This window comes from Vespa mandarinia, chromosome 2, assembly GCF_050613455.1.
Source record: "Vespa mandarinia isolate Hongniang chromosome 2, ASM5061345v1, whole genome shotgun sequence".
NCBI classification, from domain to species: domain Eukaryota; kingdom Metazoa; phylum Arthropoda; class Insecta; order Hymenoptera; family Vespidae; genus Vespa; species Vespa mandarinia.
In genome coordinates, this window is record NC_140811.1 from 2799716 (window position 1) to 2822500 (window position 22785).

The following is a 22785-nucleotide window of genomic DNA, read 5'->3' on the forward strand; positions in this document are numbered from 1 at the left end:
CGAACAAACACTGACTCTAACGACTGCATTGCACACAGTCGATGTAAAAACACTTGATGTTTAAATCGCGAAACGCGAACGAACAAACACTGCTTCTACTTGCCGATATTTTCATTTAAACGATAAAAACATTCGATTACTTCATTGCTAGGCGTGCGATTGCAAGGAAGTCCTGAAACAGAAAAATATAAACAAAATAATTAGTAACACTGTTATAATAAGAAATAATATAAATTATTCAAGAAATGTATGATATAAAAATATACTTACTTTAACTTTTCATTGTCATTATGCAGGAAAGATATTCTGAGAGAGCTTCGATGATTACTCGTCGGAATCCAAAGGAAGAATGATACAGTAACAGTCGAAGTCGATCAGAGATTTGATTTTGTTGACATCACTCAAAGGAATACCAATTTAAAATTTAAATATAAGGAAAAGAAAATTTTTAATATTTTAAATTTATCGCGCATTACGATCTTTGTGATGTTTCAGGGAATGTACTAATGTTTAAATATTACTTTATTGTATTCCGTGTACATCTATATTGTTAAATTATATTAAAATTAATTTATAATTATTAATTTATAAGTCTCGCGTGTAAAAAGAACGAGTGCCGATGTGCACTGGTCGAAGTGCAAAGATAAACTAACTCGGTAATTGTCAAAGTTAATCAAAGGACCGTTTATGTTTATATTATGCAAGGCCAACTACACCGAGATTAAAATTTTAAAGTGTAGGAATTTTATATTAAAATTATTTTTAGTTCCACTCGCGTTACCGTCTTTTTAATGTTTAAACAAATGTATTATTGTTTAAATATTAGTTAATTCTATTCCGTATGCATTAAAGATTGTTTAAATAATTGAAAAAATATCGAAAATATTAATTTATAAGTTTATGCGTTTAGAAAGAACGAGTGTCGATGTTTACTGATCGGAGTGCAAAGGGAAACTAACTTGGTAGATGTCAAAGTTAATCGAAGGACCGTTTATGTTTATATTGCACAAGGCCAACAACCGCGAAATAAAATTTTGAAGTATTAGAATATTATATTAAAATTATTTTAATTATGTCGCGAGTTTCTTTCTTTTTAATGTATAAATGAATGTATTATTGTTTAAATATTAGTTAGTTCTATTCCGTATGCATTAAAGATTGTTTAAATAATTGAAAAAATATCGAAAGTATTAATTTATAAGTTTACGCGTTTAGAAAGAACGAGTGTCGATGTTTACTGGTCGAAGTGCAAAGGGAAACTAACTTGGTATATGTCAAAGTTAATCGAAGGACCGTTTATGTTTATATTGCACAAGGCCAACTACTTTGAGATTAAAATTTTTAAGTGTTGGAATTTTATATTAAAATTATTTTAATTACGTCGCGAGTTTCTTTCTTTTTAATGTATAAACGAATGTATTATTGTTTAAATATTAGTTAATTGTACTTCGTTTACATTAAAGATTGTTTAAATAATTGAAAAAATATGGGAAGTATTAATTTATAAGTTTACGCGTTTAGAAAGAGCCAGTGTCGATGTTTACTGATCGGAGTGCAAAGGGAAACTAACTTGGTATATGTCAAAGTTAATCGAAGGACCGTTTATGTTTATATTGCACAAGGCCAACTACTTTGAGATTAAAATTTTTAAGTGTTGGAATTTTATATTAAAATTATTTTTAGTCCCTCTCGCGTTACCGTCTTTTTAATGTTTGAACAAATGCATTATTGTTTAAATATTAGTTCATTGTGCTCCGTATGCATTAAAGATTGTTTAAATAATTGAAAAAATATGGGAAGTATTAATTTATAAGTTTACGCGTTTAGAAAGAGCCAGTGTCGATGTTTACTGATCGGAGTGCAAAGGGAAACTAACTTGGTATATGTCAAAGTTAATCGAAGGACCGTTTATGTTTATATTGCACAAGGCCAACTACTTTGAGATTAAAATTTTTAAGTGTTGGAATTTTATATTAAAATTATTTTTAGTCCCTCTCGCGTTACCGTCTTTTTAATGTTTGAACAAATGCATTATTGTTTAAATATTAGTTCATTGTGCTCCGTATGCATTAAAGATTGTTTAAATAGTTGAAAAAATATCGAAAGTATTAATTTATAAGTTTATGCGTTTAGAAAGAACGAGTGTCGATGTTCACTGGTCGAAGTGCAAAGATAAACTAACTCGGTAATTGTCAAAGTTAATCGAAGGACCGTTTATGTTTATATTGCACAAGGCCAACAACCGCGAAATAAAATTTTGTAGTATTAGAATATTATATTAAAATTATTTTAATTACGTCGCGAGTTTCTTTCTTTTTAATGTATAAACGAATGTATTATTGTTTAAATATTAGTTAATTGTACTTCGTTTACATTAAAGATTGTTTAAATAATTGAAAAAATATGGGAAGTATTAATTTATAAGGTTACGCGTTTAGAAAGAACGAGTGTCGATGTGTACTGGTTGAAGTGCAGAGATAAACTAACTCGGAAATTGTCAAAGTTAATCAAAGGACCGTTTATGTTTATATTGCACAAGGCCAACTACACCGAGATTAAAATTTTGAAGTATCGAAATTTTATATTAAAATTATTTTTAGTCCCTCTCGCGTTACCGTCTTTTTAATGTTTGAACAAATGCATTATTGTTTAAATATTAGTTCATTGTGCTCCGTATGCATTAAAGATTGTTTAAATAGTTGAAAAAATATCGAAAGTATTAATTTATAAGTTTACGCGTTTAGAAAGAACGAGTGTCGATGTTTACTGATCGGAGTGCAAAGGGAAACTAACTTGGTATATGTCAAAGTTAATCGAAGGACCGTTTATGTTTATATTGCACAAGGCCAACTACTTTGAGATTAAAATTTTTAAGTGTTGGAATTTTATATTAAAATTATGTTTAGTCCCTCTCGCGTTACCGTCTTTTTAATGTTTGAACAAATGCATTATTGTTTAAATATTAGTTAATTGTGCTCCGTATGCATTAAAGATTGTTTAAATAATTGAAAAAATATCGAAAGTATTAATTTATAAGTTTACGCGTTTAGAAAGGTAAAGTTTCGACGTTTATTCGTCGGAGTTCAAAAGAAAACTAAATAGGTAATCGATGACGTTAATGAAAAGACCGTATGTATTTACTTTCCGCAAGACTAACAACCCCGAGATTGAAATTTTTAAGTATTAGATTTTATATTATATTTATTTAGTTTCTTGGACGTTATCGTCTTCTTAATGTTTATTTAATAGTTATATTGTTTAAATATTAGTTTATTGTACTCCATGTACATTAAAGGTTGTTTAAATAGTTGAAAAATTATTGAAAATTAATGAAAATTATTGAATGATGAATTATATACTATATAATATAATAATATATAATATAGTTATGTTTTTGTGTTTGGAAATGTTTTGAAAATCTGAGCATCAATTATTTATGCAAATAATAAGCAGACATTCGATACTTTACTAAATCATTATAAAATCAGGTTTAGTGAATAGCCTTAACGCTATTCACATTTAGCATTGAAATAGTGGTTGCATTTTTATATTTATTTATTTATTTATTAAAGAGAGATATTTTCAGTGAGAAATATAATAATTTTTATAAGGTATTTTTATATCTCTTTAAAAAAAATATTACACTTTTTGAATCTATTCTTTAATTCTTTTTAAAAATTTTTCCAAGATTTTACTTTGAGGATTGTTTTTCCTTTTTCAATTAAAATCATTTCAATTTCATATATTTATCAATTTTTTTTCCAGTTTCTTTTTGTATTTTTATATTATTCATTAAAAATTAATATTTTCATTTAATCTTAATTCTTCATTTCTCGTTCAATGTCATAAAATTCCTAATGGATGATTTTTCTATCTTTTATTGAATTTATTTTCATTTATAATATTTTATTTATAATGATAATTTGTTTCTTAAAAATTTTATCAGTCATAGCTCATAGTTATAATATAATTTAATAAGTTCATGATTATTTAAATTTTTAATTTTATATGTGATAGAGTTAATGTGTGCGTTAATACATCTCTATAAAGACGTTTCTTGTTTTGTGTTAAATCTCCTTCCATATCTATTTCATTACTTGATATTGTTCTTGCGTCAGTGTTTTCCATCATAGTCCATGCATTTGATTTCAAATGTTCTGTAATTTGTTGTTGTCTCAATGGTTCATTGGTTTTCCATCCAGATGCAACCTTACCATGATCACATTTCTCTTCAAAACTTTCCAATTCCGTTACTACTGCGTTCATACTAATAAGTTCTTTAGTTTTCTTTGGACAACTTTTATTCAAGCATTGAAAGACATTATGTTCAGTCTTTTTATTAGACTGTTTAGATTGTTGTCGATTTCTTGAAGAACTTCTTCGAACTTTCATTGCATTTTTTGTCAATAATATTAAATTATCGAAGTCGACTCCTTGAGTATTTTTACGAATTTGAGATGGATCCGTATAGAGTTCCAAAGGACGTTGATAAACTGGAATAGGTGTTGGATTCACCTGATCACGAAAAATAACTATTACTTTCTCATATGTAAAAAAAAAAAATTTTTTTTTATCATTTATCATACATTTCAATTACCTGTTGAGGTCTTTGATTAATAATACTCGTACGTGTTGCTTGAAGGGATCTATAAACTGGTTGGTTAGATGAAGAAACTGGTATATGTATTTGTCCAGGTGTTGTTACTCTTTGGATCCATTGATTAGGTGTTCTCATATAATGGCTCGTGTCCATGCTTGGTAACATTGGTATAGGTATGTTCTATAATTTATCAATAAATATATTTATCGATTATTATAGAAAACATAACAATATTCTATATGAAATACTTGATGTTACATTTACTTGGAAACTTGTCACTACAACAGTTTCATAAGTTCTATTATAAGGAAATAATTCCTTTTGATAACTCTTCTCGTTCAACGATGGAAAATATTGTATAGGATTAACTCTTTGTTCTTTATGATTATTCAAACAGGTGACGGGACACTTTGGAAAAAATTCTGGAACTTCTGGACTCAAATTTGGCGCTAAAGGTTTTCTCATTATCTCATAGCTATCCGTTTGAAATCTAGTTTGATGATAATTCATTTTTAACGCCAAAGGTTGATACTGTACGGCACAGTATAATTGTTGTTGTCCTTTGCAAACGTTAACACGTTGTTCCTGACGATTACATTGTTGTTGTTGTCGTTGTTGATAGTGTAAACGTTTATTCGGAGTAATGAACAGCTGTTGTTGTTGCTGTTGTTCTATTTTAATTGGGTTCCAAAGATCTCGTACGTTTTCACAAGAAATATTTGTTTGCAATTGTAATTCACTTGGCGCGTCTATTGTATAACGAGGTGGTTTGTATTTTTTGTGATCACTGATTTCATTGTTCTTTCCTGTTGTATCTGGATTTTATAAAATTAGGATAGAAGATATTACAGATAGTATTATATACTAATAATATTAGTATATTCGTAGATATATATTAGTATACTCGTACATAATATTGCGTATTAATAGTATTACATATTCTTATATACATATATATAGTATTATAGATATTTATAGAGAGAGGGAGAAAGAGAGAAAATAGAAATCAAAGTTATTTACCAATATTATTAGGTTTATAAATAGCAAATGATTCACCACCGTGCCTCCTTGTTCGTTTCTTTAGATTCGAGTTAATCTTATGTCCTGAATGTTCATTTTGCAAAACATCGTTCCAGTTTGCCTTGAAATGACGTTGCATACGTGTATTATATTCTTTTAGTGAACTATCGGTAGACTGCAATTCCTTCAATGCTGAGCTTTGCGAAGAGAATTATTTGAAATTAGCGAAATTGTTGATGTACGAACTTTTAATTGAAAATATCGAACGGCTAACAGTTTAGGATTCGCTCGTTTAACATTCCCTGAAATTAACCGAGCGAAATGTTCTTCCACTTCCGGTAACATCCACGGTTCCGTGATCTCTTTCGCATAGAAATGAAATGTCTTGTTGATCGATCGTATATCGTCATTCTCTGATCTATAGATCTTCTCACGTTCCTCGTTATACTCGTAATTACCATATTTTGAGAGTCGTGATCCTGGAATAACGTCTCGAACATGTTTCGGACAAGTACCATCTTTATCTTTGTACTTTTCGATCAGTTTACAACTCTGCTTATATATATATTTACACACATATCGATACATATAAAACTTTGTTTAAATTTATTTAATAAGATGAACAGAGGGGAAAAAAGAAATATTCTTTAATATATTTATATACATATATATATATATATATATATATATATACATATATATATATTTACATATAAACATACACACATATACATACCTGTATCCACAAGGATTGATTTAAATTCCGATATAAATCCTCTTGATTGTATATCCAAGTTTGATCAGCTATTAAACTTATATTAGCATAAGCGCTATTTAAAAGCTCATCGTCGTATGACGAAAATGATGATAACATTATCCGTACATCATAAATGATCAAACATGTTCCACAATAATCGATTGGGAATCTATATCAAATTCAAAAGGGATGCATATCCGAGTGTGTTATCTCTTCCTAGATATAAAATTACATCTTTTTTTTTTTATACGTTGATCTATACCTTCTTTTGTGTGAAACAAAAAAATTATTTATATTATTATTATTATTATTATTATTATTATTATTATTATTATTATTATTGATATATATGATTATTGATTGAGATATATATGATTATTATTAATTATTATTTAAGTACATTGATGACAAGAGCAACGTGACAAGATTTTATGATATGAAGGATGATGAATTATAACATTTTCACAGCTGACTCGATATTTTTTGACAGAACACACTCGATATGACACACTATTGAATGTTTTCTTTTTTTTTTTTTTCATCTTGTTTTTCTTCTTTTTTCCTTCTTCTTTTCTTCTTTCGATTAAACGTTTTAAAGGATTAAAAGAGAAAAATTAGAAAAAGTGTTAATAATAATGAAATAATGAATAAAGAGAACGAAGAGAGTAAGAAAGTTTTACTTTTGTAAAAAAAATCTTATGCAAATTTTTTTACGTTTATTACAAGTAAACGCACACATACGTACATACATACGTACGTATATAGATACATACATACATACATACATATACATCCATACATACATACATACATACACACATACGTACGTATGTTCATACATCCATACACATTTTGTACAGTAAAACGCCTACGAATATATTTACAAGATATAATAGTTGATAATTTACAAATGTCGTGAACGATCGACACGAATTATTTTCTATATTCTATATATATATATATATATATATATATATATATATATATATATATATATATATATATATATATGTAATATACTACGGAGTATGAAAAATCAGTCTGGTAGCTTCGATGGCGCGCTTCTCGCGTCGATAAACGCGAAGCTTAAGAAAAAAAAACCAAAAAAAAAAGAAAAGAAAAAAAAAAGGAAAAAGAAGAAAGAACATTCTCTCCCTTCCTCTTTAAAAAAAAATTTTTTTCTTTCTTTCTTCCTTTTTTTTTTGCTTTTTCTTTAAAATTTTTTATATACTAATGACGCAAATAGTTATTAAAAAATTAAAGATACAATTATTTACAGACGTCGTTGGACGATCATAGATCGTAAATTCATTTATTTTTTCATCTTCTTCTTGCTCGTTTCCGTATATATATATATATTTTTTTTTTTTTTAATTAACTAATTAAAAAAAAAATGATGGAGTTAATGCGTTAAAAGTTAATGCATCGAATAAGTAACTAAATAACGGAAATATTGTATTCCCTGTCTTTCTTTTTTCTATTCTTTTTTCTTTTCCTTTTGTTTTTTTTTTTTTTTTACGGACGAGTACCCGTGTGTTTACTTACAATGGCATTTGAAAACGTATACGCACGCGTTTTAATATAAATTATTCGAAAAATGCTAAAGGACGGGATATTAACGAATTTGAAAATTCGCTATTTCGGAAGATTTATCTAATTAAATTCGTATATATATATATATATATATATATATATATATATGTATATATATATATAGACAATCTGTAGATATAAAAGTATCTCCCTAAAAGAATTCGTTAAAACTAAGCGCTTATTATTTCGAGATAAAGTAATTTTGATTAGAATATCATCGTTCGTTATGTGTTTTTGTTTGTGCATATATATATACATATATATGTATATATATATATATATATATATATATATATATATATATATATATGCACATATACAACACAGAATATTCTGTATATATATGTATGTATATACATATACAGAAATTCACAGACACATGTACGTTCCTGATCTATCGATTCGTATCAATATTATGATCAAGAAATCTGTCAAGATTTAATAAATGAACGCGAATTGGACAGTTTCTTTGGGTAGAATAACGTCAATTATTGTTATCATTTGATGACAAATTTGAATGATAAGAATGTTTTTTATAATTTGTCCTTGAATCTTATCAGACGTATTCTTCCGATGGTTTGGGTATACTAGCTGGTAGTCTAAGAGTATTCGGTACTCGATTCGCGCTGTCCGGCAGCTCGGCGATGTCGACAAAAACGCCGACGAGACTTTCAAAATTTGGGCCCCAATTTAATAGATAATCCCAACTGAGAGCCGTTGTTGTGGTCGAAGGTGAGCCATTGTTGGTAGGCCTGTAAAGACCACCCATATGGGTTGATAAATCATCGTCCGAGGCGACCAACGTGCTCAACGAGCCACGAAAGGAACTATCAAATCCATCGTAATTAACGTTGGGCGGTAATGGCGGTTTTGTTGATTGAGTTGATTCGTTTGTTCGCTGAGTGACTTCCTCGTCATCTTGTTTCGTGAAAAGATTGTCGGATCTTTTGTCACCAACCAAAGAACCATTATCATATTCGATTTCCGAACAGGTGAAACTATCGTTGCCACTTTCGTCGGTTGTAGAGGAATTTCGTCGTTCTAATCTTTCAACGGGTGGCGTGTGACGTCTGTGAAGATGAAGAGGTCCATGAGTAGGTGGTCCTCTGGCCTCGCTGGACGAACTTACAGCGTCTAGAGTCGATACGAGACTAGACGTTCTGGGTCTTGAGTTTAATCTTTCTATTTCTTCGGCTGTCAGGCCCATCGGACCGGATGATACATTGTTCACCGAATTTTCGTTATTGGATTGCGGTGCCTTACGACTTGCCGTTGATCCCGAGAGTTGGCTCATGATCGGTGAATTTAAACTTCTCTCGCTGTTCGAATTTAGAGCGTCTTTTCCTACACCACCGGACGATGAAGTGGTTGCTAATAATGCACTTTGTAAAGGCTTCCCACTGATGTCGTGTAACGTTAGGATTCTCGGTTGTTGAGCGGACAACTCGCTACTCGGTGATAATCTAGCTAAAGGTGTACTTTGTAATAATTTCGGTGCTGGCCCAGGTGGTTGATTTACGTTTGGTGGTGGCATTGCTCGTGGTGGAAACGGACCGGCATGTCTGTGCTGTTGTCCAGTATGCTTGTGATGATTTCCATAATTACCAATGGGCGGTGGCGTCGCCTTGTATTTTCTCATGCCATCCCTATAACCCTTGTAATGATAAACTATGTCGATGTCACTTGGAGCGATGGAACTTGCATTTTCGAGGTCATAATGCTCTGGCATATCAGGTTCCTGATTGTGTTCGTGCGAATGAAGAGAGGTTTGAGTAGGTGGGGGCAAAGGTGGATGTTCGTCTCTGATCGGTGGTGATTTCGTTACCTCTCGTTCGATTATATCTGGCCTTTGTGGTCTATGCTCACTCGTCGAATTAATTTCACGTTCCTTGTATTTCTTCGATATCAATTCCGGGCCCATATGTCCAACACCACGCAAATCAGATCCATCGGAAATGTATGTATTTTCGTGACGTGACATGAGATTATCATTACCTGTTCCTACCAATGGATTACCGGTCATTATAGCGTTCGTATTTTTATTTACTACAGATGGTGCCGACTTTTCCTTGTTCTGACGTCTCAAACGGAAAACTATGAAACTCACGAGGATCGCTATTAACAGGATAATGAAAAACACTATGACTAGGGTGATACCGATGCTAAGAGGATCGGCTGATGTAGCTGTGCTAATGCCTATTGGTCCTCTACAACCGGTATTAACTTTTCCGTGATACAACACGTCCTTGAAAATAGATCCTGAACCGTTAAATGGTTGGAGTTCGTTGTTTATCGTAAAATTTGCCAGACAACCTTCGAAGCTCTTAGCGCCAGCACTTCGAGCGTGATAAAGATTCTGGCTAGCTCCGCCGATCGATAAGACGGATAAATATGGGTCGAGAAAGTCGTGAACTCCAGCTAAATCCAATTCGTCTCCTTTGGATACACCATCGACGAGCAATCTCAATCCTCGGGAATAAGCGTGTAAAGTTAAATTATGCCAGTTACCATCTGCTAGGCCACCTTCAACGTGCATGGTCATGTTAACAGGAGAACCCAATAATGATGCATAAGTCAGCTGACCGCCTCGTAACTGTAATGTATGAGGAATATAAGACAATACATGTTTAATCCTATTTGATCATGTCAATTAATAATATTATCTTACCTCTACTGACGTATAATGCTTGTTCGTTGCAGCATATATCAAAATGCCATCAGGTTTGACAGTACGGAACATCAGGCCAACCGTTTTTAATACTGGATTCACCGTGAACATATTTGACTCTTCACCGACTGTTCGTTTTGAACGATTTTTATACCACATTGTTGATCCTCCATAGAGATATTCTAATAATTGTATTCTTCTATGCTTGTCTGATATCTATGGACGATAACATTGATAAATAATATTTTGCTGATGTAAAGCAATTATATGTTAATGTTTTTTTTCTTCTTTTTTTTTTTTCTTTTCTTTTTACATTCTATATACATACCTTGAACTCAATATATCCACCTTCGCTCAAAGTGACAGGCTCGAACGCACCATGACAATTCGGTGCAATTAGTAATCCACATTGACAAGTTACTTGATGCCATTTATCGTAACACTTTGATTTTGGTCCGCAAACAGAGACTAAATCTTTATCATTTTTCGAGCATGGGCTTTTCTCTGATCTACTGCAGGTAGGTTTCACACCTCGCAATGCTAATGGATTTGTCAGGTTTAAAGATCTTCCGTTTATCGATACAGAATGCATGCAACCAACGAAATCATCGGAATGTACTTGTCCAGGTCGTTCCAATACAGGATCGACATTTTCAAGGCCACCCAAGAGAAGTGGATTGTTGTTGAAATTCAAGGTCCTATAAAAATTATATCATATGATTATTTGTAATTATGGGAGGGTTAAATTAAAAATAATATTAGTTTCAATGAGATATTAACCCTATTGGTCCAACGTCATCGGCATAACAAGTTCCATCGCCAGGTCTACAATCATCACAAATATCACCGTGTTCTCTGCACGTTGATACGCTCAAAGAAATAACTCTTCCATTTCTTGTGGCTATCACTTTCCACCATTCCCCGTCCGACACACTTTTCTCATTCTTTATCGATACCGATGTAATAGCACTTCTTGCACCACCATAAGAAAACACGACTCTTCCATTAATTAATTCTAGGACAACAAAATCTGATCGTCCTCCTGTTTGTGGTGCATAATTGTATAATAACAAAGCATCCGGTTTTGTTGTAGCGAAGACTATAGTTATGTCATTAGTGTTGGCATCTAATGCTGGGAATGTCATGTAAGAAAGTTCATCGAAACCGAAAGTAGAACGTTCGCAATGTCTTCCATAACGTCCTTCTGGACAACTACATCTATATCTGTAATATATATATAAAAAAAAAGAATATATGTATAAATATAAGAGAGATGAGTAAATTTAGGATTAGGATTCGATCAAGAATAAAATGATCAAGTACCCTGGTTTTTCTCCGACACATAGACCACCATACAAACATGGATTTGGTCTGCACGAATCTGTAATAGCTTCACAATGATTTCCTCTGTAACCAGGACGACAAAGACAGAAGAAGCTAAAGCTGTCAGGACTTTTCCTACATGATCCACCATTTCGACAAGGATTACTGGCACACGCATCCCCTCTTTCCAATTCACATATTTTTCCTTCACGATCGATAGGACATGTACATTGAAAGTCATATCCCAATCTACGACATTGACCACCCTATAAAATGATAAAATGTTGTAAGTTACACAACAATATATTTTCTTTTTTTTATATATATCTATATATATATATAGTTTACGAATTGTTTATTTTTTTTCTCACCAATAAGCAAGGATTCGGTGAACATGGATCCTGCCTTCTTTCACATTTCTCACCGGTAAAACCATCTCTGCATATGCACATCATTTCATGTAACATTCTTGGGGATGTTAAGATCAAAGTTTGACTATCGGTGATCCTAGCGTCATCATATATGGCTAGACGACTAGTACAACTACCTCCATTTTCACATGGCATATTTTTACACGGAGAATATCCAATTGTAAATGTAGTCCCATCGAACAGTGATTGAATTTTATCTCGGTTACGTGTCAATAGTTCGCTAACTTCGTATTTCGTGCGATAACCTGATGAAACAATATTTAAAATTTAATGAATCTTCGTCATATAGGTAGACAATGATTGTTATCATTTTTATTTCATATCGTTTTACCTTGCGGAGTTTCAATAGCCAAATGAATATTAGCATTGCCATTGGTTTCTCCAAGACTGAAAATCGTTACGGTATCGTCAACCTCAATTTCTTCTTGTAATAAATCCAATAGTGCACGATAATGTTGATTTAGAAAATCTTTTGCATTTAATTTCATGATTTGCAAGGTCACACTATTTTCTATCGTTGCGTTTCTGAAGGATATGAATTCTACGGTGACTTTTGATATTACGTCAGGATGACGGCCATCATTACCGGATACGCTTAGAGAATATCCGATACCTGTATTCAATAATAACAACAATAATTATATTATACTGATAAATATTCGTATTTTTATTTCATGAGATAAATTATTACGTACCAGGTGTAATCTTGTTGGTATGCAAGTCGCAAGCATTTGGAATACTCAAAACTCTAGTGTTAGAACTTTGAAGGATTTTGCAAGAATAAACCCCAGTGATATCTGGATCGTTAGGATGCACATCTGCAATTTTACCAAGCGGAGTAGCCCCATTAAATGCATGTACTATTACATGGACGGATCGTGGTGTCGAAGGACTATCGTTTTGATCAGTGACGATGACGGTTATCGTATGTTCACTTTTCATTCTTGGCACTCCAGAATCTTCAACTTCCACCTATTTCAAAAAAGTTGAAATATGATTTCTCTTTCTCTCTTTCTCTCTCACACACATACACACACATACACATATATATTTGATTGACATATACAAAAGTTATCATTTTACTTACGACAAGATCCAACTGTGGCATAGTCTCCCTATCTAAACTTCTCGTTGTCCTTAGAACACCAGAATGTTTATCAAGTGTGACCATATCACTTTGCCTACCGCCAACGAGTCTGTACGTAAATGGTGCACCATTTGGTGGTAGATCAGGATCAGTAGCGCTAAGAGTCATGACACTGGTACCAGCTGGTTCATTTTCGCTTACGTAGCCGATTACTTCAGGGGGTTCAAAGATCGGTCCGTTGTCATTGACGTCAAGAATCTCGATATGAACAGTGGCTGTACCAGTTTGAGGAGGTGAGCCAGTATCTATAGCACCAACGGTGAGATCATAGGAAGATATAGTTTCTCTGTCAAGTTGTTTGGCTGTTTCGATATCGCCTGTTTGTGGATCGACTTTGAACGCTTGACCAAGATTACCACTGATAATGGAATAAGAAAATTGATTGTTCTGTGGTCTTATATCTTTATCTACAGCTCTAACAGTTAGTAAACGTGTGCCATGAGTTGCTCCTTCCGATACAGTTGCCTCATAAGTGTTTTGAAGGAATTCAGGTGGATCGTTGCCATCTTGAATGGATATTATTACTTGAGCTTCATCAGTATCGTTTCCACGTATACCACCACTATTCTTTGCCATTACTGTCAAGACCACACGATTTTGTGTTTCACGATCGAGCCTTCTGGCAACCTTTATTATACCAGTTTCAGATCCTATTGTAAAGCCACGATCGTTGGATGAACCAACGAATAAGTAATATACACGACCATCCTCTCCTGAATCCTGATCGGTCGCTTGAACTAGACCTACAGAAGTACCAACATCAGCACTTTCTGATACATCCATATGGAATACTGGTTGAATAAATTTGGGATAGAACTCGTTCACTCCTGTTATATGAACATGGACACTCGTAAACCCAACCATTTGGGGACTAGATTCTGGATTAGCTGCGATTATGTCTAAAGTATATTCATTGGCTTCCTCGTAATCGAAACTGATTTCTGACCTTATCACCCCTGTATTCTCATTTATACGGAAGTGATCTTTTCCTGTACCACCTAGAATCTTGTATTCTACTACGGCATATTTTGGCGAGTCAATATCATGGGCTATTACCTGTCAACATATAATAATTTTGTTTAAAAAATATTCTTTATGATATAGAGGTCTTTGATTGCTTAATAAATTGAGTCTCATTGATATTTGTTAGTAAAATAATGTGTTATACAAACCTGATCTACAAAACTATTAGGTGGCGAATTCTCTGGTAAATATGCTTCATAAATACTCTGATTAAAAGTGGGTGGATTATCATTAATATCCGACACAGTGACAGTCAACGTAGCGACAGCTTGTTTCGGTTCGAAGCCCAAATCGGTCGCTGTTATATTTAATCTATACTTTTGAACAAGATCGTAATCCAAAGGTTCCAAAATAGTGACTGCTCCAGTAATAGAGTGTACAAAGAATTCGTTTCTTTCATTTCCAGCTGATATTTTATATCGTACCATGCCATTCGGACCAGAATCACCATCCACAGCACTGATAGTTAATATAGTTGTATTGACCGGTTCATTTTCAGGTACTCTAACCTGATAACTAACAGCAGCGAAAGTTGGGGAATGTCGATTTTCACCTGATATTACTAAAGTCAAATTGACTTCGTCTTTCTGTGGTGGCACACCTTTGTCAATGGCACGTGCCTTCAATACAAATGTTTTACCCACAGCAATACCAGCCAAACTTCGACGTACGTAAACCCAACCAGTTTTTTCATCGACCGAGAAATAATCATAAGTCTCGTTGATGCTCATTAATGAATATCTTATCTCAGCGTTAGCACCGAAATCTGCCTCGTCTTTTGCACTCAATTGCATGATCTTTTTACCGACCCCATAATTCTCCGGTACCGGTGAAAGATAAGATCTCTGTTCGAATTTAGGCGTGTTGTTGTTGGCATCGACAACGCTCACGTGGACAACAGTTTTCGAGGATAAAGGTGGTTTCCCATTGTCCGTTCCAACTATCGTCAAGGAATATAAATTTTCTGGAGAGGAAGGTCGATGTGTATGCTTGTAACGGAGCAATCTTTTGCTAAATATATCACCGGTTGCTGGATCAACCGTGAAAAGATCCGATGGTTGTAAAAGACTGTAAGATATCACTGAATTTGGACCCTGTTTATCATTATCCACAGCTGTAACCTGACCCACGTGTGATGCAGGTGGCTGTAACTCAGGGAAATGGAAATAGTAAACTTCTTCATCGAATTCTGGTGGATTATCATTTTGATCTTGGATCGTGATAGTCAATGCCGTTTCTGTTTCCCATGCACCGTCGGCTGCGACGATCTGTAAGTAATATATTTCGTTGGTGATACATTATTAAATTATAGATATTATTTCACTAAAGAAAATCTATGTCAAACGTTTAATGTTATATTCTAAGAAACTCTTTCGAAATTCAGTTTGACACGTTGCATGACATACATGACGTATTTTCTTACTTATCCCTACTAGATGTGCATGCTGAAATACAACTTTTTCTATCATCGAGTGACAGATATACCGATCTGTCTGCTGGTATGTTAAGGTAGAATAGAGCAAAAGATATAAAAAAAAAAGAAAAAACAAAAAATGTTACACTTTCTATGACGATATTATAGGGGAACAAGACAGGTCGTCTATAACTCCAACCAGTTTTCTTCTCATTTTTATTTGCATTACATAAACTTTCATATATCATATTAATTCATACCTTTAACAGATATTCATCTTGTTCTTCTCTGTCCAGGTAACCAGCCACCGTAACGTTACCACTTATTGCATCGATCGAAAACTTTTTTCCTGGATTATCCGTACAAATATAAGTGACGTTCGCATTTTGACCGATATCCATGTCGCTGCTGGTAATACGTATGACAAATGTACCGATCTCTGCGTTTTCTGTTACATTGACACTGTACAATCTTGTGAAACGTGGTGGATTGTCATTTTTGTCTAATACCGTAACAATGACCATAGCTGTGCCAGTTAATCTTGGCTGACCTTGATCTCTGGCTTCAACGATCAATTCGTAAGATGATATCTATGGAATGAGAATAAAATTGAAATTATTCAAATAAATAATCAGTGGGATTGTTTATTAGGAGGGAAAAAAAATTGGACTTACATCTTCTCGATCTAATTTCTCGTTCGTACTGATTTCTCCAGTATTGCTATCGATCATAAAGGATTCGGAAAAGTCATCGACTAAGTAATAAAGGACTTGTCCATTTTCACCGGAATCACGATCCTTAGCAGAAACTTTGCATACGAATAAAGGTGGATATTCTTCTTCTGGTACAGTTGCATTGTAAATGGATGCATCCATGACCGGTGCATTATCGTTAGCGTCGGTGACATTGACCAACAATTGAACGACACTTCTTAATGCTGGCGCATCGGAATCTCGGACTTCGATCCAAGCTTCATAATATGGTGCCGTTTCATAATCGAATCCAGAGGCAACTAGAACCTAGATATAAAAATATTTAATAAAATACTAATGAAAGAAATTATTTTTTGTTATTGTGTCATTATTTATTATCATACCTCTCCAGTATTTGGATCGATTTTTAAAGCGTCACCAACGTTTCCACCAGCAATACCATATACCAGATTACTAGCAGCACCGTCTTTGGGCGTCGTTGCGCTTAATTTTGTTATAACTCTACCTTCGGGCACATCTTCTGGCAAAGTAAATCTTGTGTTAATGTTAGCACGAAAACTGGGAAATAGTTGTCTCTCCCATAAGTGTATCATTAGATCGGCTGTGACGTATTGTGGTTCTGTACCACAATCGGACGCTTGTATTTGTAATTGGTATGTCGTTTCATCGCTTGTTAATTCTTGAGTGGCTCTGATCACGCCACTGTTGGAATCAATGATGAATTTGTCGGCATCGTTACCTTGAAGACGATAAACTATTCGTGAATTTTCACCGTCGTCATCATCCGTAGCTTTGGCACCGAAAACGAAGTCACCTGTTTTGTTCACAATAAATAAATTATTAAATATTATTTTATTCGATTGTATTAATGTGCTTCAAACATATTAACAGAGGAATAACATTGTTATATCGACTTTAGAATTATTCTTACCAGGCTTGGTTCCACCTGGAACATAAGCCGTGTATCGTGGACTAGAAAATCGTGGAGCATTGTCGTTCACATCTTTCACCAATATTGTCAAATTGACGGTGGATGCTCTTGGCTCGGTTGGACTAGAATCTCGTGCCACCAATGTTAAATGATAGACCGACGTTTGTTCCCGATCCAATGGTACTACCGTGGAAATCTCTCCCGTGTCGGGATTAGCTGAGAAACGTTCAGCTTTCTCTCCCAATAAACTATACCTGTTTGCGAAAAAAAAAAATATATATATATATATATCGATCGATTTCCCTACATCTTTTTCTTTTTTTGCTTTTTCTATTTGAACAACACTAAATCAACATTTGATGATTTTTTCTTTTGAAGTTATGACGGCAATGAGATAACGATGAAGACGATAATGTTTACCATATCTTAGCGTTCAATCCTTCGTCCCTGTCGGTTGCCAAAGGTTTTGTCACCCAGGTACCAGCTGGCAAGTTCTCCGTTACCGTTGCTTTGTATTCCTGCCGAGCAAATTCCGGACTGTGATCGTTCACATCGAGGACGACGATCTTCACGATACCTGATCCAGTTAAAGGGGGAGAACCTGGAGTTGACCAAAATGAAAAAGAAATATAGATTTAATGTAAAAACATTTTTTAATTTGTCTCTTCGATAATATTTAAGCTTCAGACATGTAAGTACGTTATGTATTATATCAATGAAATTTTCTTTCATTATCATTATCGTCTAATCCATTAGACGGATAAATAAGTGCAACAAGTCCTTGTACTTTTGGTAGTTTTGACGTCACGATTATTCTATTCGATTTATTACCCCGGTTATGGACCGTTTATAGGAGCGTAAATCGGTTTAAGAGGGGTGCTGCCAGCAAGGCTATCATTTCGTCGGCTTGTTATTATTTCTGAAAAGCGTATCCCAGCAAAGAAAGAAGGCCCCCAATACCTTTCGGAGATTTCAAATTTAATCGCAGCGATACGTGGCACCGGTCTCTCTCTCTCTCTCTCTCTCTCTCTTTCGACGGCTCGCTCGATCGATATTACAGACTCGAGATTCTTACCGAAGATAAGAGATTGGTAGAAATAATTCAGCGGACAGATGAAAAGGTATATAAATCGAATTATCTCGTTCCCTTGTTATTCCTCTTATCTTTTTTCAATAATGGGATACAGGGTGGTGGAAGTGTAGCGGGTGGGATTGAGTTTAGGGTTGAGGTTGGGGTTGGGTGGGATCGGGGAGGCGGAGAAGGGGTTGATGGGCACGCGTATAAAGGAAACCATAAACGTGGTACGTATTTCGATGATTTACAATCGCAGTCCCCTCAATCGAAAATTATTAGCGTTGAATTTAACAAATTTGCTTCTCTAATTTTCGTATTCGCTCGCGCAAAAAAAAAAGAAAGAAAGAAAGAAAGAAAGAAAGAAAGAAAGAAAGAAAGAAAGAAAGAAAGAAAGAAAGAGAGAAAAGAAAAAAAAGGGTTAAAGTATTATTGTCATCTCGCGAATAATTTCTCAGTGTGATGATTTAACGACGATCATTTTTATCGACGATCATTTTGTGAATAAATTTAGCCGTAGGCCCGCAAGACAAAAGTATTTTCTTGGAAAAGTGATCTCCGCAATTGCAACCTTCGCATGACCGAAGGATAATAAAGCCTGTGTAGATACTGCCACGCCTTAATTATGATCACAAGGTGTCACGTATGGTTCCGATTGGAGATGCCGTATAGGTACAATGCAACTGCCTGAAAGAATCCTTTTCGCACAGAGACATAGCTACAATGTATATATAAGTGTATGTATATATATATATATATGATGTATATCTATATGTGTAGTACACGTAAGAAAGTCGTACGTGTCATTGTTGCATTACAGCGATGCATCGATCGTATCGGATGAAAGGATTACTTTCTTTCTTTATATATTATTTCTTTTTGTATTATTTTTCTTTTTTCTCTTTTCTTTTTCCTTTTTACCCCAAAATTTACTTGCCTATTAAAAAGTATATTACGTAAATACGTAGGTATTTAAATTTCTAATAAACTTTTAATAATTTGGATTATTATTCAACGAACGCGTAACATACATATGTTATCATCGAAATTTAACAAAAAATAATTAAGCAAATGATAAAGACATCTCTTCTTTTCGAAACTCATATATATATACATATATAATATATATTTTTTTTTCTCATCACATTAACGACTCTTAAATACTCTCTTTATATCTAACCTTAAGATACATAAGTCGAAAGATCAATATTTTCCATTCGATCGGCCATTCCTTCAATCGTTCTATCGTTCCTACGTACATATACGATCATATGTAAACATTGAAGACGTTACCATCATGCTGATTTTGCAGTACGAAGGGACTCTCGAGAAGGTACGATAAACCTATACCTACTCTTAAAATCCACAAAGAGTAAGAGAGAGAAAAAGAGAAAGAGATAGAGAGAGAGAGAGAGAGAGAGAGAGAGAGAGAGAAAGAGAGAGAGGATGATTCGTACGTTCGAATTGGATTGGTTTGTGTGAGAAATCAAAAGAGAGAGAAAGAGAGAGAGAGAGAGATGGAGAATGCATGAATAAAGTAGAATATAATGTGCGAGCACGGGCAGCAGTACCCGAAAGATGCATGGTTGGGAAGAGAGGTAAGGCTGGTGGGGAGAGTAAGGCCCAGAAACGACATCAAGGAGGTAGAAAAGAATGAGGGAGGAGAGAAAGAAGGAAGAAGGAAAGGAAGATAGAGAGAGAGAGAGAGAGAGAGAGAAAGAGAGAGAAGGAGACCAGCACCAAGCCAAGAGGAAGGCATTCGAGACCGATTATCATAATCGCGCGTCATAACTCTGTAGGCTTGTCTACCTTGCCGGGCGACCGATTGGGCCATCGGGCCCAGCGATGGCCTGGCGTGGTGGACCGGTGCGAGGGTGAAAGGAGGGGGAAAGCAGACTACTGCCATCCTACAGTGGAAAGAAAAAAAATCAAGAAAAAGAGAGAGAGAGAGAGACAGGAACTGCCCATCGCTTAAAGAATCTCATCGAACAACCCACAAATTTATATCCAATTTGTATATTACAGCTCATTACTTAAAACCACCACCGAAGAGATTCTATGCTGATTTTCCATTTCGCCATATTGTTTTGCCGGATTAGCGATCGGAAAATCTGAATTCACTGGGAGGAGGGGTTGGGAAAATGTAAAGCTTATTGTTTTAGGACTCTATATACACCTTTATATATATATATATATATATACTTTGTAACGTCAGTATAGTATATACCTGTTGTAAGTATAACTTGTATTTACGATTAGTAAATATGATTCGATAATAAATTTTGTTTGGAACAAAGTGAAATAATATTGAAAAAAAAAAAAAATAAACTAGGTACATACGTATGAGCTATGTAATTTACACTGTATTACAAAAGGGTTCGAGAGAATTTCTATTTTTTAATTTTCGATGGTTACCTACATATATACCTATATACATACATAGATACATACATACATATATACACACACATATATATATATATATATATATATATATATATTTAAACCATGTTAGCGGCACTTTAAAGGATCAGGTAGGTAAGGTTTTTTCAAATTTTTTTTTTGTTTTCTTTCGACACTTCCACAACCTTTCTCGTTTGGAGTGACCAGATCGAGAATAATTGTCCATTGTTCAAACTAATTCGCAAGGAGTTTACGCGGTCCCCGAGAACTGGGCCCGTCTAGTATATACCGGTCGCCGGAAAAATATTCTCTCTAAAGAATACCCAGTGCTTATTTCAATACCGGTCTTTGTCCATCGAGTATGTATGTACGTATGTATGTATGTATACATATATATATATATATATGTATGTATGTATGTATATATGTATGTATATACGTGGTACACGCCTATTTAGCAGTTCGTCCAGTACGTTTGTAAAACCTTCTGAAAGATATCACGAGGTACATGTTTGGATCTCTCTTTCAGAAACTTTTCTTTTCTTTTCTTTCATTTAATTTAGTTAGTTTAGTTTAATTTAGTTCAGTTTAATTTCGTAAAAATATTTTCGTTTAAATTATCACGATCTTTCGTAAAATAATTCCAATTCAATGTATTGATTTGTAATTAAATCGTATCGTCATATCGCGCTAAGAGAAACATCAACCTTACGTCGAAAGAGCGAGAGAAAAAGAAAGAATGAGAGAGAGAGAGAGAGAGAGAGAGAGAGAAAAGACCGAACTTTCGATAATCGAGAGTCGTTTGCATTAATGAAGTATCTCGATGGAGACGACGACTTACCAGTGTCCATGGCTACAAGCGTGAGAGTGTACTCCGGTACCAATTCTCTGTCAAGTGGACGAAGAAGAAATATATCTCCTGTGCTAGCATTTATTCGAAACAGGTCGGTGTCACCCTCCTTTAAGAAATATCTTACTTGATCGTTGTAAGGCGGTGTATCAGCGTCGTAAGCTTTGACCTTCAAATCGAAAAACAATGGAAGAAAAGTGTTACTTTATTCTGTAGGACTTTCGTTTTAACGGGGTCTAACGCTCAAAGAAATTCTGATTAATGAAATAAAATGAAAAAAAAAAGAAAGAAAAAAAAAAAGTAGAAAGGAAAAAAAGAACCCTTCAGAGATTTCCTTTGTAGGATTCTAAAAAAGAAAAAAAGAAAAAGAAAAGAAAAAAAGAGATTAGAAATTTAGTAGAAAATAATCGATTACGATATATGAGAAAGGCGTTTGCAAGCCAAATAGAGATAGATAGATAGATAGATAGACAGAATAACAAGTGATGACATCTTAGAACGCTTCTTGCCTTGGCTAATAAGAATCACCTTGCTCTTAACCATTAAGGGTACGATGTTTCTACGACGCAACGAGATCGTATTATTGGAAATTACCTGGATTACAAATCCTCCACCTGGCGGTACCATGTTCTCCATGACATGTGCCAAATATGGTGAATCGAGAAAGAGGGGAGCATTGTCGTTGATGTCGAGGACAGTTATGGTTACTTGTGCGGTGTCGCCACGCGATGTTTCGCCTACTTCCGCTGCACAATCTTCACCTCGTATAGTTAAATGATATCTTGCTTTGCGTTCGAAGTTAAGATTCTTGGCTACTCTTATTGCTCCCCCATCTTCGGA

The 22785-nt window shown here is 34.1% G+C and overlaps 2 protein-coding genes across 2 annotated transcripts in view; both read right to left on the bottom strand.

The window, feature by feature from the left end:
* Positions 1-3990: 3990 nt before the first annotated feature.
* On the bottom strand, positions 3991-4765 carry LOC146873162 (uncharacterized). The gene is made up of 2 exons (XM_085655203.1): positions 4598-4765; positions 3991-4515 (listed from the first exon to the last, which is right to left on the bottom strand). Exons 1-2 carry the CDS (start codon positions 4763-4765, stop codon positions 3991-3993), a joined length of 693 nt encoding a protein of 230 aa, XP_085511329.1.
* Positions 4766-8287: 3522 nt separating this feature from the next.
* Positions 8288-22785, bottom strand: part of ft (cadherin-related tumor suppressor fat) — a 102639-nt gene continuing 88141 nt past the window's right edge. The window contains exons 6-22 of the mRNA XM_035861911.2: positions 22540-22785; positions 21937-22114; positions 18041-18221; positions 17621-17874; positions 17073-17503; positions 16651-16995; positions 16237-16566; positions 14712-15830; positions 13480-14595; positions 13088-13364; positions 12724-13005; positions 12333-12637; positions 11962-12227; positions 11419-11862; positions 10967-11336; positions 10639-10854; positions 8288-10563 (exon numbers count right to left, since the gene is read on the bottom strand). The exon at positions 22540-22785 is cut by the window's right edge and continues 87 nt beyond it. Of these exons, the coding sequence (XP_035717804.2) occupies positions 8527-10563; positions 10639-10854; positions 10967-11336; positions 11419-11862; positions 11962-12227; positions 12333-12637; positions 12724-13005; positions 13088-13364; positions 13480-14595; positions 14712-15830; positions 16237-16566; positions 16651-16995; positions 17073-17503; positions 17621-17874; positions 18041-18221; positions 21937-22114; positions 22540-22785 (8397 nt within the window). The 3' untranslated portion in view covers positions 8288-8526. The remainder of the gene's footprint in view (positions 10564-10638; positions 10855-10966; positions 11337-11418; positions 11863-11961; positions 12228-12332; positions 12638-12723; positions 13006-13087; positions 13365-13479; positions 14596-14711; positions 15831-16236; positions 16567-16650; positions 16996-17072; positions 17504-17620; positions 17875-18040; positions 18222-21936; positions 22115-22539) is intronic.

Coding starts and splice junctions, on each gene's coding strand:
- LOC146873162 (XM_085655203.1), bottom strand. CDS start 4,765: ATGTTACCAAGCATGGACACGAGCCATTATATGAGAACACCTAATCAA. Junction 4,516..4,597: donor TTAATCAAAGACCTCAACAG/GTAATTGAAATG, acceptor TTTCGTGATCAG/GTGAATCCAACACCTATTCC.